The sequence below is a fragment of the Schistocerca nitens genome, chromosome 1 (genome assembly GCF_023898315.1).
Source record: "Schistocerca nitens isolate TAMUIC-IGC-003100 chromosome 1, iqSchNite1.1, whole genome shotgun sequence".
In the NCBI taxonomy this organism is placed as follows: domain Eukaryota; kingdom Metazoa; phylum Arthropoda; class Insecta; order Orthoptera; family Acrididae; genus Schistocerca; species Schistocerca nitens.
In genome coordinates, this window is record NC_064614.1 from 54,845,391 (window position 1) to 54,863,846 (window position 18,456).

General features: G+C 42.6%; 1 protein-coding gene across 1 annotated transcript in view; it reads left to right on the forward strand.

Annotated features, from left to right (window-relative positions):
* The window catches only part of LOC126241126 (rhodanese domain-containing protein CG4456-like), a 178,867-nt gene that overhangs the window by 77,129 nt on the left and 83,282 nt on the right, over positions 1–18,456 (forward strand). The window contains exon 2 of the mRNA XM_049947979.1: positions 47–238. Within this exon, the coding sequence (XP_049803936.1) occupies positions 91–238 (148 nt within the window). The 5' untranslated portion in view covers positions 47–90. The remainder of the gene's footprint in view (positions 1–46; positions 239–18,456) is intronic.

Genomic DNA, 18,456 nt, shown 5'->3' on the forward strand with positions numbered 1-18,456 from the left:
TTACAGCAACTATAAAATTTATGCTAACACAACACTGTTTTTCCAGATCAGACACTGAAGAAAAATGTTCCCAATGTTTTAATTTGTAATATGTCTACTGATGTACCTGATGATAAGAAGTTAAGCTATGAGGAGTTACTTGACCTCATAAAAAAAAAGGAAGTTACATTAATAGATGTGAGAAGTCGAGTTGAAGTGAAGTCAACTGGATTGTTACCAAAGAGTGTTCATATCCCAGGTAAGTAATTAGTTTGTTGAACAGCATGAGCAGCTGTGCACTTGAAATAATATTCAAGATGGGGCAGCTAAGACAGGCCACCAAAAATATATCTAAAGGGAGTAAATATATTGCAATGCAGTTTTTCTTAAGCTGCAGCAGACAGTGTGGCAAATTTTCTGTGGTGAGCAAGTAATTTTTAATAGTTGCCGTATTATGATACCAGTTTGTTGTTGTAACTGTGTATTTTTTTCTTTGGCCTTGGAAAGAGCCTTTGAAGAGAACTTCAGTTATGTAACAGGTATGGAACAAGGTAATAGCACCCCAGTCCACTGTTCTGCCGTCAGAATAAGAGGTCCTGCAAACATTTCCCCTACTGTACCAAATGTAAGTGAACACATAACTTAGTCATGGTTGTGTGTTTAACTGTGCACTTGAGACCCATATGTACCTAGCTAATTTAAGACAGTAACTTTTTTTAATAGAAATATATATTTTTATATAGCATTAGAAAGAACCTTGAAATAGGACTTTGATGAAATAGTGTGGAAATTGCCCTGTGATCTGCTATTGTAACAATCAGACACCTTGCTCATGAAGCTATTAAGCCCTTCACAATGTACAGGGTGAGGCAGTGAAATGGCACGATTTTGTAAAACCACCAAAGATTTATTTACAAGTAAAATCATAATAGTTGAACATGGATCTCAAGTACAAGAGTGGAAATTAAAGATTTAACTTAAAAACAATCATTTTTTAAATATGGTGTCAGTGAGGTGTCGTCCTTGGTTTTGCACACATTGTCTAAGCCTGAGATGAAATTGTCCCATGACGTTTCGTAGCATCTGTACTGGAATGTTGTTAATTTCCTGTCGAATTCGCTCCTTCAGGTCTTCTTTTGTTCTTGGTGGATTTTCCTGGAAGACTTTGCACTTGAGGTAGCGTCAAAGAAAAAAGTCTGGTGCCGTCAGATCTGGTGAACGGGCAGGCCAGGGGAAATCGCCATTCCTGCTGATTAGACGTCCTGGAAATGCAAGTCTGAGCAATTCCATTGAGACATTAGCAGTATGGCTTGTTGCACCATCTTGCTGGAAGAGTGTTTCAGCATCTGGATCATGTCGATCAATTCCAGGCAGACCAAAAATGGTCAACATGTCAGCATAACGTCCAGCGTTTACCGTCACTGTGTTGCCATCTTCATCTTCAAAAAAATAGGGCCCCACGATTCCACGAGATGACATTGCGCACCAGACTGTTACTTTTTCAGAATGGAGAGGTTTTTCATGAAGTTCGTGCGGGTTATCTGAGGACCAATATCTGAAGTTTTGCTTATTTACATACCCACTAAGATGAAAGTGGGCTTCATCACTCATCCATAAGTTATGCACTCTTCCTTCATTTCGTTCAATAACGTTAAGCATTGACTGGCAAAAGCGTATACGGTTATTGTAGTCATTAGGTTTAAGGGCTTGCACTACCTGAATTTTGTATGGATGATAGTGAAGGTCACTCTTCAAAATCCGTCTTACTGATCGATTGCTGAGACCAAGTTCTGCGCTGTGCCGTCTCGCGGATTTTCGCGGACTTCGTCCCAACGCTTCGCGCACACGATTAATGTTCTCGGGTGTCCGGATTGTTTTTGTGCTGCCGCCTCTTTTCTTTGTTGTGCTAGCAGTAGCTTCAAAGGTTTTAACCCAAAGGAGAATGGCTTTCCTTGATGGCACGGGAGCCCGTGGCGGCAGGTTGAATTCACGACGAAAGGCGCGTTGAGCACCAACCACACTATCCGCGTTTTTGTAATATGCCTTTACGGCATATGCACGTTGCGCACTCGACCAACGCTCCATGGCTACTGAAACTTCCACCACTCTAGACGCCCAAGGTCACTTCCCCCACTCTCGCAACCCCCCTCCGCGCCCGACAACCACTATCGAAATCGTGCCGTTTCACTGCCTCACCCTGTATGTGCCAATCAGATAAGTGAATATAGCCTCTGGTTGTAGCAAACAGAGTCAAATTGTTAGAGCAGCGGGATGGTCATATGCAGAAAGATATCCTGATCTTGCCACATGCTCATAAGTCTTTGCAAACTTTATTTTTAAAAAATTCGAGAAATTGAAAGTGTGAAACATAAACACACCACTGAAAAAGAACAACTATTGATATTTGAGAAAGGTTACTAACATTTTCGTAGTAGTAACACATAATCCATATGTTGCCTTGGGGCACTTGAGTATGTTATTTGGATCAGCCAAACCAGTGTTCTCTGAATACTACATTCCAGTGCATTGCTTCCTTTCAATATTTTGCTCCATCAACAGCTTCAGGATATACAGCATTTCTAAGAAAGTTTTTGTTTTGGATGAAACAGTGTTTATAAACTGTGCACTACTGATCTGTTAAAAATCCATTTCAGTCGTGTGAGGAGGACTACTGATATTTTTAAAAATATCGGGACTCTGATATATCAGTATTTAAAAAATATATCATTATCAGTTCTCAATATATCAACAAAAAGGCTTGAGACATTGAAGGAAAAAATATCAACGTATCAGCCCTTAAAAATATCAACTGCACATTGTAAATATACTGCCAATTTTAGAGTTGTACATTCAGGTATTGATTTATTATTAAATATTCTATACATCAACAAGCTAGCAGCCTGCCTGTCCCCCTAAGAGCAAGAACTCAAACAATTTGCAAATTTGTAAGTTAATAATGGGACTTTGTGCGGATGAAAAGCTCATATTGCAATACTTTTTGGGTCGACTGTTGTGTTCTTAAATAAGAACTGTGTACACAGTGCTTTTTCCTGCAATATTTCATTCCAGTTAGGCTCACGTAACTTATTTTCTTAATTTTTCATTCACTACGTGTCAAAATAAATATTTTTTCACACTGATGTAGGAAAATTCCGTGGTGGAGCTAAATATTGCAGTTTCTGTTGGTAGCGCTGATTATGTCAGCATTTCCTGTCGCATGTCTCCACCTGCTGCAAAGACCAGTCTTATCATTTAGATTTTTGTTCATCATTTTTAGCAACTGTTTTTGAAGAATGGCAAAGAAACAGAATACTAATTGTGTTAAAAATTGTTTTTAATGCAACTGATGCACTATTTCCTCACATAAAAAATGTTATTCCATTCACACAGCCAACCCTTGCCCCCACCTCCCCCTCCCCTCCCCTCCCCACCAGTGCAATCAGACTTCTTCTTTTGTGCCACCTCCATTTTGATATCAACATAATCGATATACTGGGGAAGAAAACACCATCAAGCCCTAGTTGAGAGAAGTGGCTGTCAGTGTTCTCAAGAATTTCATTATTGGCCTCTGTTTTATTGATTGGACTCTAAACACCCACAGGTATCTGCAGTTCCTTAAGGATATGCTGCTGCAGCTTTTGTAAGAAATCCCACTCAGAGAAAAGGCATTATTATTATTATTATATTTATTTATTTATTTATTTATTTATTGACTCCTCAATCTCCTGAATGGTTTGATGCAGCCCACCATGAATTCCACTCCTGTGCCAAACTCTTCAACTCATAGTAATAACAACTGCAACCTACATCCTCAATTATTTGCTGGATTTGTTCCTTTCTCTGTCTTCCACTAAAGTTTTTGCCCTTTACAGCTCCCTCTAGTACCAAGGAAGTCATATCCTGATGTATTAATGGATGTCCTATGATCCTGTCCCTTCTCCTTGTCAGTGTAACCATGGGTAACAGAGGGTATACTTCTATTGGTCGATGAGAGAAGAAAGTACTAAAATGTTCAGGAACATTCAAACATACAGAAATATAAGTCACCGAGGAATGAAATAAATAGGAAGTGCAGTGAAGCTAAGATGAAATGGCTGCATGAAACATGCGAAGAAATAAAAAAGATATGATTGTATGAAGCATTGACTAAGTGTATAGGAAAGTCAAAACAACCTTCGGTGAAATTAAAAGCAAGGGTGGTAACGTTAAGACTGTAACAGGAATTCCAATGTTAAATGCAGAGGAGAGAGCAGATAGGTGGAAAGAGTACATTGAAGGGGGAAGATTTGTCTGATATGATAGAAAAAGAAGTAGGAGTCGATTTAAAAGAGACAGGGAATCCAGCATTAGAATAAGAATTTAAGAGAGCTTTTGAGGACTTAGATCAAATGAGGCACAATGGATAGATAACATTCCATCAGAATTTCCAAAATAATTGGGGGAAGTGGCAACAAAAAGGCTATTCATGTTGGCATGTAGAATGTATGAGTCTGGTGACCGGCTATCTGACTTACAGAAAAGTATAATCCACACAATTCTGATGACTGCAAGAGCTGAAAACTGCAAGAATTATCACACAATCAGCTTAATAGTTCATGTAGCCAAGTTGCTGACAAGAATTATACACAGAAGAATGGAAAAAAAGAGGATTTGTTAGATGACCATCTTTTGGGCATTAGGAAAGGTAAAGGCACCAGAGAAACAATTCTGGCATTGTGGCTGATAATGGAAGCAAAACTAAAGAAAAATCAAGACATGTTCATAGGATTTGTTAACCTGGAAAAAGCATTTGACAATGTAAAATGGAGCAAAAAGTTCAAATTTCTGAGAAAAATAGGAGTGAGGAGGAAGTTCGAGTCGATTACACCAAACTACACCCATTTTGCAGTAATTCATTTATTCACCTGAACACAAGCAAGGCTCACAAAGAACTGAACGTGGCGGAACAGCCAAAAGACCTGGTTCAGAGTCCAAAGACAATCGTAACTTAGTTCAAAGATGGATGCAGTGATGATGGTGTCGCCTTCATCGATGCCACATAGCCCCCCCCCCCCCCCTGCAGTACGGTGTACTCTTGAGAGGCCAAGGGGGGGGGGGATGACTATAGCATCGGCAAGAATGGTCCGCGGGAGCCGGACCACGGTCAGCTCGACAGCGTCGTTGGGGAGCTCACAAGTTCTCCAGGGAGAACAATGTTCTAGCCATATACGAACTCGGCTATTGTGCCTTTGAGGTCTTCCTTATAGACCGCAGGAATGCTTGTAACGCCGGAAATGCATATCCTCCTATTTCCATCTATTGCACTGCAAATTTTCATTTGCATTTTTCCTTTCATTTAGATGTAACCCTTTCCTCCCTCTTTACTGACAGATTAACTTCGGTTACGATTGCTTTTCCCAAATTTCCATTAGGTACACGCGGTTTAATGTTTCACTGTCATTAAGGTCGATAAGTGAGGGGCAGGTTACATGCTGAGTAGCACAAGGGGAAGGGCCTCCGTCCATAGAGACTCATGGCATTGAAAAGCCGCCTTGAAAGTGCGGTGCCAGCACTCGACTAGCCCATTACTTTGCAGGTGATATGCTGTGGTATGGATGCGCCGCATGCCACAAATGTTACAAATCTTGTTGAACAGGGCCAACTCAAATTGTCTTCCCTGGTCAGTCATGATGATAGCTGGACATCTGAAATGCGATACCCATGACTCGACGAAAGCTCGAGCAACATTTTCTGCCGTAATACTGGGGAGGGGGACAGCCTCGACCCAGCGAGTTGTTCGGTCGATAGACGAGAGAACATAATGGAAGCCGTTAGAGAGGGAGAGAGGGCCGACTATGTCAATATGAATATGCTGGAAACGCCCAGGAGGGATCGGAAAGGTGCCGAGGGGGGGGTGAAGTGTGCTTGTGTGTTTTGCAGCATTGGCACGCAGTGCAGGAGTGTGCCCATTGCTGGCAGTCCTTGTTGACATTTCTCCACACAAAGCGCTCTGCTACGAGGCGGGCGGACGCTCAAACACCGGGCTGGGCTAAATTATGCAATGCGTTGAAGACAGCTCGCCGAAGCGTGGTTGGGATGGGGGGGCGTAACGTGCCTGTGCTGTTGTCGCACCAGATCTCACCAGAAATGCAAGGCAAGGTGGTGCGGACGAAGTGTAGCGAAGAAGTAGAGTCTGAATTCAGGTTTTGTGTTTCCTCGTTGGAGGGTTGGAAGTCAGGCAGTTCAGAGAGGTCTATCAGCGAATGGACGGTGTCAATTCATGAAAGGAAATCAGCAACTATACTGTCAGCACCTTTTATGTGTCTGACATTGGTGGTGAACTGAGATAGAAAGTCCATGTATCTGCAGCGGCGAGGAGGCAGGTCAGCTGGCGGGTTTGTAATGCCCGCAGGCAGAGGTTTCTGATCTGTTAAAACATAGAAAGGGTGTCCCTCGACGTCAGTCTTAAAATGCTTGATTGCTTCGTAGACCATGAGCAACTCCCTGTCAAACGCAGAATATTTCCATTGTGCATAACAAACATAAACATAGCCTAAGCCTTGCAGACAAACAAAAATTACGCGAAGCAAAATGTAGTGTGAGGAGGGCTATGCGAGAGGCGTTCAATGAATTCGCAAGTAAAGTTCTATGTACTGACTTGGCAGAAAATCCTAAGAAATTTTGGTCTTATGTCAAAGCGGTAGGTGGATCAAAACAAAATGTCCAGACACTCTGTGACCAAAATGGTACTGAAACAGAGGATGACAGACTAAAGGCCAAAATACTAAATGTCTTTTTCCAAAGCTGTTTCACAGAGGAAGAGTGCACTGTAGCTCCTTCTCTAGATTGTCGCACAGATGACAAAATGGTAGGTATCAAAATAGATGACAGAGGGATAGAGAAACAATTAAAATCGCTCAAAAGAGGAAAGGCCACTGGACTTGATGGGATACCAGTTTGCTTTTACACAGAGTATGTGAAGGAACTTGCCCCCCTTCTTGCAGCGGTGTACCATAGGTCTCTAGAAGAGCGTAGCATTCCAAAGGATTGGAAAAGGGCACAGGTCATCCCCGTTTTCAAGAAGGGACGTCGAACAAATGTGCAGAACTATAGACAGATGTCGATCAGTTGTAGAATTTTGGAACACGTATTATGTTCGAGTATAATGACTTTTCTGGAGACTAGAAATCTACTCTGTAGGAATCAGCATGGGTTTAGAAAAAGACGGTCGTGTGAAACCCAGCTCGCGCTATTCGTCCACGAGACTCAGAGGGCCATAGACACGGGTTCACAGGAAGATGCCGTGTTTCTTGACTTCCGCAAGGCGTTCGATACAGTTCCACACAGTCGTTTAATGAACAAAGTAAGAGCATATGGACTATCAGACCAATTGTGTGATTGGATTGAAGACTTCCTAGATAACAGAATGCAGCATGTCATTCTCAATGGAGAGAAGTCTTCCGAAGTAAGAGTGATTTCAGGTGTGGCGCAGGGGAGTGTCATACGACCGTTGCTATTCACAATATACATAAATGACCTTGTGGATGACATCGGAAGTTCACTGAGGCTTTTTGCAGATGATGCTGTGGTATATCGAGAGGTTGTAACAATGGAAAATTGTACTGAAATGCAGGAGGATCTGCAGCGAATTGACGCATGGTGCAGGGAATGGCAATTGAATCTCAATGTAGACAAGTGTAATGTGCTGCGAATACATAGAAAGATAGATTCCTTATCATTTAGCTACAAAATAGCAGGTCAGCAACTGGAAGCAGTTAATTCCATAAATTATCTGGGAGTACGCATTAGGAGTGATTTAAAATGGAATGATCATATAAAGTTGATCGTCGGTAAAGCAGATGCCAGACTGAGATTCATTGGAAGAATCCTAAGGAAATGCAATCCGAAAACAAAGGAAGTAGATTACAGTACGCTTGTTTGCCCACTGCTTGAATACCGCTCAGCGGTGTGGGATCCGTACCAGATAGGGTTGATAGAAGAGATAGAGAAGATCCAACACAGAGCAGCGCGCTTCATTACAGGATCATTTAGTAATCGCGAAAGCATTACGGAGATGATAGATAAACTCCAGTGGAAGACTCTGTGGGAGAGACGCTCAGTAGCTCGGTATGGGCTTTTGTTAAAGTTTCGAGAACATACCTTCACCGAAGAGTCAAGCAGTATATTGCTCCCTCCTATGTATATCTCGCGAAGAGACCATGAGGATAAAATCAGAGAGATTAGAGCCCACACAGAAGCATACCGACAATCCTTCTTTCCACGAACGATATGAGACTGGAATAGAAGGGAGAACCGATAGAGGTACTCAGGGTACCCTCCGCCACACACCGTCAGGTGGCTTGCGGAGTATGGATGTAGATGTAGATGTAGATGCATTGGTGAGCTTACACAAGACGAACTGCAGAGGCGAAGTTTGGCCGTCGACTGTCTGGCTAAGGACAGTGCCAAAGGCAGTATCACTCGCGTCTGTGGTGATGAAAAGTTGCGCATTGGGATGAGGATGTGCGATGTTGCGGGCCTCAGCAAGATGATTTTTGAGGGCAATGAAAGAGGCATTCATAGGAGGGGTCCATGGGACGGGAAGAGATCCAGACGTTTTGGTGACTGCCAAGGCATCCGTCAGTGGAGCCTGAATCTCTGCAGCTCGAGGTAGATGTCGGCGATAATAATTAACAGTCCCCAGAAAGTGCCGGAGCTCTTTGAATGACGAAGGTGTGGGTTGGTTTAGTATTGTTTGTACTTTCTCAGGGGGCAGTGAAATCCCGTCGGCAGAGACCCGAAAACCAAGAAAAGTGACAGCAGGTTGATGTAGCTGCAATTTGTCTTGGTTGGTCTCGATGCCTGCTGCCACGAGAGTGTTCATAACAGTTTGCACATGTCGAATGTTGTCCTCAACGGAGGAGCTGAATACAAGAATGTCATCAAGATATGCAAAGAAGAATTTTAAGTCGAATAGCACTTTGTTGGTGAAGTGTTGCCAGGTCTGTGTTGCGTTTTTCAGACCGAAGGGCATGAATCGAAACTGAAATAACCCAATCAGGGTGGTGATTGCTATCTTCTCGATGTCTCCAGGTGCCATGGGGATCTGGTGGTAGGCCCGTTTGCAATCAATGACAGAGAACGTGGTCTCACCTGCGAGGGAACTGGTAAAGTTGGTAATGTTGGGTATGGGGTAGGTGTCCATAATTGTTTGTGTGTTTAGTCGACGGTACGACGGTAATCTCTGCACATGCGCCAGGACCCGTCTTTCTTGGGTGTCATGTGTCTGGACGTAGACCAACTACTGGCTGAGGGTTCAATGACGCCGGAGCTTAGTAGTTCAGAAATCTGATTTTTAAGGTCGGAGAGGCACTCAGGACAAAGTCGACATGGTTTACTGGAGATCGGAGGACCTGGCGTGAGGCAAAGCTTGTGAACCATGCCATTGGTGACGACGGAAATGTTGCTGGTGGCATGGAATGCAGTTTGTTTACAATGTGTGGCAGGCGGGGCAGGCGAGGCGTGGTCCTGGTGTTTGGAGCCACTCGGCGGATCTAACAGGAGCCGAGGCAGCAAAGTGTCCCAGGAGTCAATGTGAGAAGATGGCCGCCGGCCCGAAACAGTGGCACCATGGTCGGGTGAGCTCAGTAAAGTTCATGAGCCGTTAGTGAGTCCATTGTCCAAGGGCACGGCCTGTGGCAGCACGGTCGCGGGCGAAACGCTTGGCACAAGTGCACTGTTTGTGTTGTCAGCAGCGGCCGCATGGTGGCGTGCAGGAGCCGAAGTTGCATAGTTTGAGGTGTTGTCCGCGAGGGGTGGGGTAGGAGCCGTCAGTTCGGGAACACTTGACGCTCGTCGTGCATGGCACTTGTGTCCGGCCAAGTGTCAAACGCTGCTGTGTTAGGAGGGTGTGGCCCTTTGGATCTGTCAGTACACGTTTTGGCATTCTTGACAGCACAGTTGCAAGGGGTAGCGGGAGGTAAACACACAGAGGCTTGATTGCTGGGATTGCAAGCAGATTCGACGCACTTACTGACCTTGCTTTTTCCTTTCTGTAGTGTCTGTAATTCCTTTGCTGCATCGGAGAGCTGGAGCTGTGTTTCGTGGAGCCAGAGGGAGAGCTCGAAGTTTTCCTTGCGTAGGCGTGCGACATGTTCGAGCTCAAACAAGGCACTTGTGCGTGGTTTCTTGTAATGTCGTAGACAGAGACGAGCATGTACGGATGAGATGATCCCAGACCATTGTGTCACAGGGGGGCGGGGGGGAGGCGAGGTTTGCTCAACGGAGCACAGGGGAAGTGAGTCTTGGACAGATGATGAAACACGGTGTTTGGCTCTAGGTCCGGTGAAAGTTTGTGATGTCGCGAGAAGTCAATGCCTAGTACAGGTTCGTCAATTTTGCACACTAAAAAAGTCCACTCGAGGTTGTAGTTTGCGGAGAGTGAGACGACATGTGAAATTGAACCTGAGCATTGTAGTTTATTTGAATTCATGGCTTGCAGTGAAGTATGATGAGGGCAGATGTTCGACAACGCTAAGGACGTAGGCAGCAGCAAAACATCAGTGCCTGTGTCCACAAGGAAAAGGTATCCTGATGAAATGTCTTTGATGTAAAGTCATCTGCAATTATCCGGTCGTTCCCGGACAGAATGGAGCACTGGGGGGTGCCTGTCATGTTGTGCACAGGAGGTGGCACCTGGACCTACCTGCGATTGGCGTTTGGGTAGCAGCAGGGTGGTCTGCAGTTCTGTGCCGCCTCACCAAACCGTGTATGGAAGTAACAGTACGGGTAGTGCGGTTGCATTCCCTGCGGAAAGTTCATTGCCAGTGGCGATGTCCGAGGTTCGGTGGCCGCAGCAGGTTCAGTTGCAGGAGGGGGCGTGGTTGACTCGTCGAGTTTGTAATGGTTGAACACTTCGTCCACAATTTTAAACCAGGTTGCTGCTCTGTCGGGATTAAACGGCGCCAGCGTCAGTAATTGTCGTAGAATGTTTGGAATAACAGGTTCAGTTGAGTTTGTCGGGGCACTGCCTGCATCGAGCTGTTGTTGCTCTAGTATTCCAGGAGAGTGTGCCTCCAGGGGATCTGGCAACGACTGCTGTTTGGGAGGCAGCGTGAAGGTGACATGTTGTGGTTGAGCGTGATCCGTCGCGACGCGGAAGTCCAACGCGGGTGAGACACCGTAATATGTCGAGTGTGGTTGCAGAAGCTCAACACGTTGCGGGTGTGTTCGGATTGGCGCATCGCAGAAGACTGACTCGGATGAGGCACCGAGATGTGCCGACAACGGTAGCGGTAGCTGGACTGGAGCTGGAGCTGGCGCAGGGGCGACAGGTGAGAAAAAGTTCAAAGTTTGAGAACGCGTGTTAGTCCACAGGAAGCTCGACGTATTACCAGAGCCGGGGCCACCTGTGTTGCAGGGAGGGCAGGAACATGCCCCTCACTAGTCTGTCAGACTATGTAAAAACTGGTGCAGTGTTGGGATGGGGTTACCTCTGCAGAAGCTTAGAGATGTTCTCTCTCAGTCCCGTTGCCGTTGAATCCAGTTGTTGTGTAGCGCTGAAAAGGAGGAGCACTTCATGTGTCCATATATATTCATATTTCAGCCTTTGAATCGATATGGTATACCATTTGTCAGTCTTGTCAATGACGAATGTATTTCCTCTCCTAGAACTGACCCTAAAAGGCTTGGAGTATGCAGGTGATGGCCAGATGAAATCATGTTTGCATACATACAGTAATCCTTGTTCCATAGATCATGAATATGACATTTTGTAATGAAATGGGATGGGTTATTAATGACAAATTTTGTAAGTGAATATATGTATTGTGAAGGTACTGCAAATATCCCAAGTTCCTTAAATAAATGTCTTCAATGTGATCTTAGGTGGGCTCCAGCTATTATTCTGATTACACGCTTTTGTGCAATGAATACTTTCTCTCTCTTAATGATGAATTGCCCCAAAATATGATGCCATATGAAAGCAGTGAATAAAAATAGGCATAGTAGGCTAATTTACTGATATATTTGTCACCAACATTTGCAATAACCATAATAGTAAGTAGCTGAACTTAACCATTTCAGCAGATCCAACAAACTAAAAGCTTTGCAGGTTATTATGACTGTAGACTTTCCATTCACCACGATTAACAAGACTGAGCAGCCTGCAAGGTCATATGTGTGATCTCAATTATTGTACAAAATTTGTAGAAAATTCTGATGACAGTGACAGTAGTGATGTGGTCACCAGCCTCCAGAACTGTGTGGGTGAACAGTATATATCTTCTTTAATTGCCATGCGTGATCCCAGCGGCATTAGCAGCAAGGCATCACACTATGACTAACGTCTTGAAGCCACTTTTAAAGTGCATTGCATTCATTTTACCATCCCATTGCTTGCTAGCAGGATGGTGGTGAGTTGTGCGAATGTGTTTGCTGCCACTGAGCTGGAGCAATTCTTCAGACAGCTGTCTTTTGAACGGCCACACTGTGTCAGTCGCAGCCATGTGTGAAATGTCAAACTGAACAAAGCCTGAGTGTATCAATGCCCTGGCCACTAATTCAGCAGAAATATTGGGAATAGGTACCACTTCTGGCCACCCCATAAAATGGCCAACAATTGTTAGAAGGTATCACTATCCACCAACTGTATCTATGTGAATGTGGGCGACTCTTGCTTCAACATGGGAAAGCACTCAACTGGCATAAACATGTGCCAGACTACTTTGCTGTGTTGGAACTCTTGCCTGCATGCACCAAGGCATGAAAATCTCTCTGTATGCCTGGCCAAACTGCTTTCATAGCTACCAGTTTGGCAGAGGCTCTAATAGCTGGTTGAGCAAAGTACTGATACACATAAAAAATGTTATGCCACCAAATTTCAGGGATGAATTGCCATTGTCTTCTTCCAGTCATGTTGCACCAAATTTCCTGTTTTATGCCCTGCAGTGGCACTAGCTCAAGTTGTAAAGTTGTAGATGCAAAGATTTCAAGCCCACAGTGAAGTGAAACATCATCTTCTGTTTTGCAGCCATGTCAGCCCCATTTATAGAACTCAAAATAGCACTACTGCAGAAAAGGCAGTCCACCACAGCCTTTTCTTTGGTGATATATGTTGTACGTCAGTTACAAAGAGCACCATAATCTCAGTCTGTCTGCATTGCTATGGTCAACTAAGGTCTGTCGCCTGAAAAAAAAAAAAAAAAAAAAAAAAAACATCATTAGTAGTTAGCGGTGCACGAATATCATGAAGTGCAGCCCTTCAATGGGAAATCTGTTTGGCAGCCAGGTAGTTGATGAGTGGTTCTCTGTCAGTTTTGCTCCACCTCTGTTGCTCGGATAAATTTTTCATGAAGAGCACAAGTGGTCACCATCTGCTGCTCACATGTTGCTGCAAAGTAGTACTGACTGCCATGTGGCTAGTGTCTACCATCAATGCTAGTGGAGTACCTACAGTAGGGTGAACCAATAAGGTAGCTTTAGATAGTGCCATTTTCCAGTTGTGACGTTCACCTGCTTTCCGCAGCGTCAACGTACTGCATTGTTATACTGGCTGAAAAATGAGGGTGGAAGTTCAACACTGACTACTGCAAATGATGTAGCCAACAGTTGCACAGTTGTGTTTCACAGCTCTTTACTTTCACTGTGCACAACCCCCTCCCCCCCAATATTACACAGTTAATACAGCCAGTTCACTATTGATTAACTTTTAATAGCCTCATTAATAGTTTGCAGGCAAACATCAGCATACTGCTGCAATAGTTTACTGTTGAATATCTATGAGCAGTAAAAACCTAACCATACAGTTTGTGCAGAATAATATGGTTCTTGTGGCACTGTTGAACAGACACTGTCATTATTTTAACACATGACCTATTTATGTTACATGTATTTCAGGTTAAGTTGATGCATTGTTGTTGACCTAACCAATACAGGCTCCTCGTCTGAAAACTGGTCATGGACTGACTGACTCTCAGAACCAAAAATCAGGCCTTTATATATACCCACAATAATAGGTACTGAAACTAGACATTATTCGATGCTTAAGTTATAGAAATTACAAATGAAACATAACTCATTCAGTTAACTGAATACATTGAGAAATTCCTCCTTTCTAACAGTTCCTTCTATCACAAAGGTTAGGCTTAATTATTTGTTTAAATAATAAAATTAACAGATATAGCTACCCAAACAATGCTTTTGACAAAAGTGGCAATTATTTTGGAATTAAATAAGGCCTGGCTTTGCTAACATGTTTTCTAATAGAGCCCAATAAATACTTTAAGAATGCTAGTAGTTCCTCTTCCAAATATTTATAATTAGTACAGAGGTTATATTCATTTATAAGTCAACAGTAGAATTTAAGTTACAAAATAATTACTGATTTCACTCTATAATGAAAGTATTTACTAGGAATAGTCGAAATAATTTAGAAAATTGATTACATACACAAAACTAAGCACAAAATTAGATCTGATGCTATATTCCTTAAGACTTAGTGCCAACCTTTCTCTTTTATGGAAATGCCGATTATACTCATGGATGTTAATTAGTCAAAAATGAAAAATGAATATAAGGAGGCAGATAGCTAAACAAGAGAGGAAGTAAAAATATCCCAGCTTGCTTCGTCACAAAATCATGAAAGGTTGCCTCAGCTTGTGGGCTTCATGGTACTTTCTTACTGCCACATGTGTTTTGCAGTTTGGCAATTTTGTGAGTAGCCCTTGAACCTGAGCTAAGTGAAACAAATACTCCCAATAGTTGTTTAGCATTTCTATGAACCTGTGTAGTCCATTGAATGTAGGAGGCAACAACATCTGCTGAGCAGCCTCCATCTGCTCTAGGAGTGGGTAAATGCCTGCATTTGAAACTGAATACCCTAAAAAGTGCACTTTTTCTGCAATAACACATTTTTCTCTGTTAACTGGAGTGCTGAACTCCTCCAAACATTGAATAGCATTTAAAAGTGCTCTTTTTGTTGCTGCCTTGTCTTGGAGAACACTAAAATTTCACCCATGTAATAAAAAAAGAAATGATAACCCTCTGATGTTTTGTCAGTCTGCTGTTGTCTTCTAAATTTGTGAAAACACCTTTCTGCAATCAATTACACTGAAAAAAATGTGCACAGTAATATGTTAAAATCCACTACATTAGGTGCAGGATATCTACCAGGAATGGCGTGGCCATCTAAACCCCTATAAGCCCTAAATAACCTCCAAGATCAATCTTTTTTGTGTGTCACATGTAGCAGCAACAGCCAGGAGCTGCTGGATCTATTTACAGTACTCTATGTCAGCATTTTGGTGAAGTTTGCTTGCTCAGCAAGAAGCATTTCTGCTGGCAGCCAGTGAGGTCATGCAGTGACAGGCTGTCCTGGCATAGTCCAAATGTGATGCTGCGTAGCATGATGACACCTCATACCTGCCACAATTTGAGAGCTCCTCTGGATAAGATTCATGTACAGTATGTTCGAACATATAGGATAACGAGTTATTTTCGTGTAACACATGTGTGTGCATTCTGCATTGAGTGAGATGCAGCAGCAAGGCTTGTTGAACCAATGCAATTGCCACGGCATACCTGGCCATCTTTGTGCAGTGCAGTATGGTCCCACTGAACATTACGCGACCTGATGCAGAAGGTAAAGGAGAGGATGCTGTAGATGTCACTTGCACTAAATGGCTATTTATGAGATCTGGCATTAGATGGAAATGTCTAAAGAGATCGGTGCCAATTATAGGACCACTCATGGCTGCCACAAAAGTCAATATAGGCAGATTCCATTGTTGAAATGCAAGGTCAGCTTCTTCACCCCACATATGGAAATTTTTTGTATTGTTGGCCACTGTCAGCAGGGGCTGTACAGTTTCTGCTGTGTGCCTATTCATGCTCATACCACACTTTCTAATTTCAGACTTGGTGTCACTGAGGAATTTTTCATCAGATCATAGATATTGTACAAAAAGACAAAATGAATGGTTGAAAGATGGGAATGTAGCTTTTGTGCTGTTTGTGCGGTGCGTGTGATTTTCTCAATGAGAATGCACACCCACTAGCAGTCATTGTTGAAGTTTGGATACTTGCATAGCCTAGTACATTATCTAGCTGTGTTTCCTAACTGCATATGGTACCAACACCGGCTTAATTGTTCACTCTTTATTAGGGCTGGTTCTGAAACTGCACATATTTCTGAAATATGCTGCCCTTCTTGTGTCTCCATTTTGGCACTGAACCTCACTAAATCTACAGCTAGTTGGCTGATGTGTTCACCAGGTACTGCTGTGGAGTGGCTATATGCATTCTACGGCTGACAAGTTCATCATGTGTGGGCAGACAGGTGCCTGGTCCGCTGACAAGTACCTCATTAACTGACATACATGCACATTCATCAGTTAATGTACCATCTGCTTTACACGATAAATCAGTCAGTGGCAGCTCAGGGGAGGGGGGGAAACAGATATAATTCCTGTAACACTGGTGAGGACCAGCATAGCCAGCAGATATTTAAGACTGCTGGGATGGCAGTTCTGAGCTGGCAAAGCATGGAACGACTGGAAGATTTGTGTGGGGGAGTTACCTGCACACACTTTGCCTGCTATAATTTTGTTGGAGCATTATACCAGTGGCAAAACATAGCACTGCAATGAGGCCTCTTTCAGTACTGTGTAGCATTGTTCTTGCATTGCATGGTCAATTCGCTCAGTCACATGTATGTCCAACTTTGACACTATAATTGTAAACTTGCTGAATCATCACTAATACTATGTTGCCAAAACATAGCTACCATTTGTGTTAACCACAGCTTTGGTTTTGGGGGGGGGGGGGGGCAGAATGCAGGATGTTTTACATTGTTGATCCTGCAAGACCAGCTCACAAAGTGCCGATTATTGTTCATTACAGGAAAAGGCCGAGGAACACTGTTGGTGAAGGCAAAGCCAGGTGTACGGGTGAAAGTATCTCTTGTTACATCAGTGAGTTTTTACTGGGCTTGTCCCGTGATTCTTCAAGTGTTTGTAGCACAATGCACTTGAAAAAAGAATGTAGTGTCATGAACATTGTTTGACTCCAGGTTCATTATCATTCAGTTGGGGTTCATTATTATTTCCCCCTAATGTAACACACTCTGAGTAATAGAAGATACAAATTTATAGTGTTCAAATGTATATGCTCACTAGAACAATAATCTCATGTGTCACATGTACCATAGACAACTACAAAGACAGAGATAGCACTTGAATCTGTGATGATGTTCACACTCACACTGTTGATAACACAATATCTACTGGTGTTACCACAATACAATAGTGCAGGTACATTCAGTGATATATGTAGATACTGTCTACAATGTGGGTTGCAAATAGAGTTAATAGGAAAGAAGTAATAAAAAACTTTGTTCATGATGTTGAAGTTTTACTGCATGAACAATGAAAATATACATCAAGTTATCTTCCATTCGGAAAGTGAGTGCACTCAGTGACTGTTACATGATTTATAAATTATATAGTGCAGCAATCAGTCGTCCTTTCTTTTCTTTTCTTCTTCTTCTTCTCCTCCTCCTCACTCTTTTAAAAAAAAAAAAAATGGAAATCCAGATATTGGCTAGTGCCTAACCATTATCGATATTATCGATGCACTATTTTTTGATCTCGATGCATGTTAGTTCCCTGTTGTTCGGGTGTCAGTCACAGTTCTTTGAATACTCAAGAATATTCAAAGAACTGTGACTGACGCCCAAACAAGAGGGAACTAACATGCATCGAGATTAGAAAATATTGCATCGATAATGGTTAGGCACGAGTCAAAATCTGGATTTGCATAATAAAACCTGTTAAAAAAAAAAAGAGACAATTGATTGCTGCGCTCTATATAATTTGTAAATGAAAATATAGTAATCAATAAGCTTTTTTCCATTCATCATTTTGTTCTGAAATTATCTGCATGTTTTGGGCTGGCAATCATTTTTGTTTATTTTGCCACTTATAGTGCATTTTTGAGATTTTCAGAAGCTACCATTGTCCTTTGCATAATCTATGAGTACTTAGTAAATGGGTGTTTATGACTCAGTTACTGTAGCAGATATTTTAACTAACATATTGTGTTACATCTAGTTTTTCCTTCAAGAAGATTAGCCCTATATATTTTCTACACTTATTATAAATTAACTCTGTTTTCAAGTGTGCTAACAACTATAATTAACTCCAAAAAGTTTTTGGAAACTAGTAATTTTTACCACAGATTTTTGTGTTGCCTGAACAGAAATCTCATTTTGTATACTTGCTTCAATTCTTATATGTAATTAGCAACTATGTCAGCAGATTAAAACATAATCAGAGGAATTAATTCACTGACCTGTAATATATTGCACCAGCCAAAATGCAGCCCCACTGTGAATGCTGTTCTCAAATGGGCTACAATAGCCCATTACAAACAGTATTGTAAGGTGCTTATAAATGTTATTAGGAAGGTAAAGTGTACGTGGTATGCAAATAGAATAGCTAA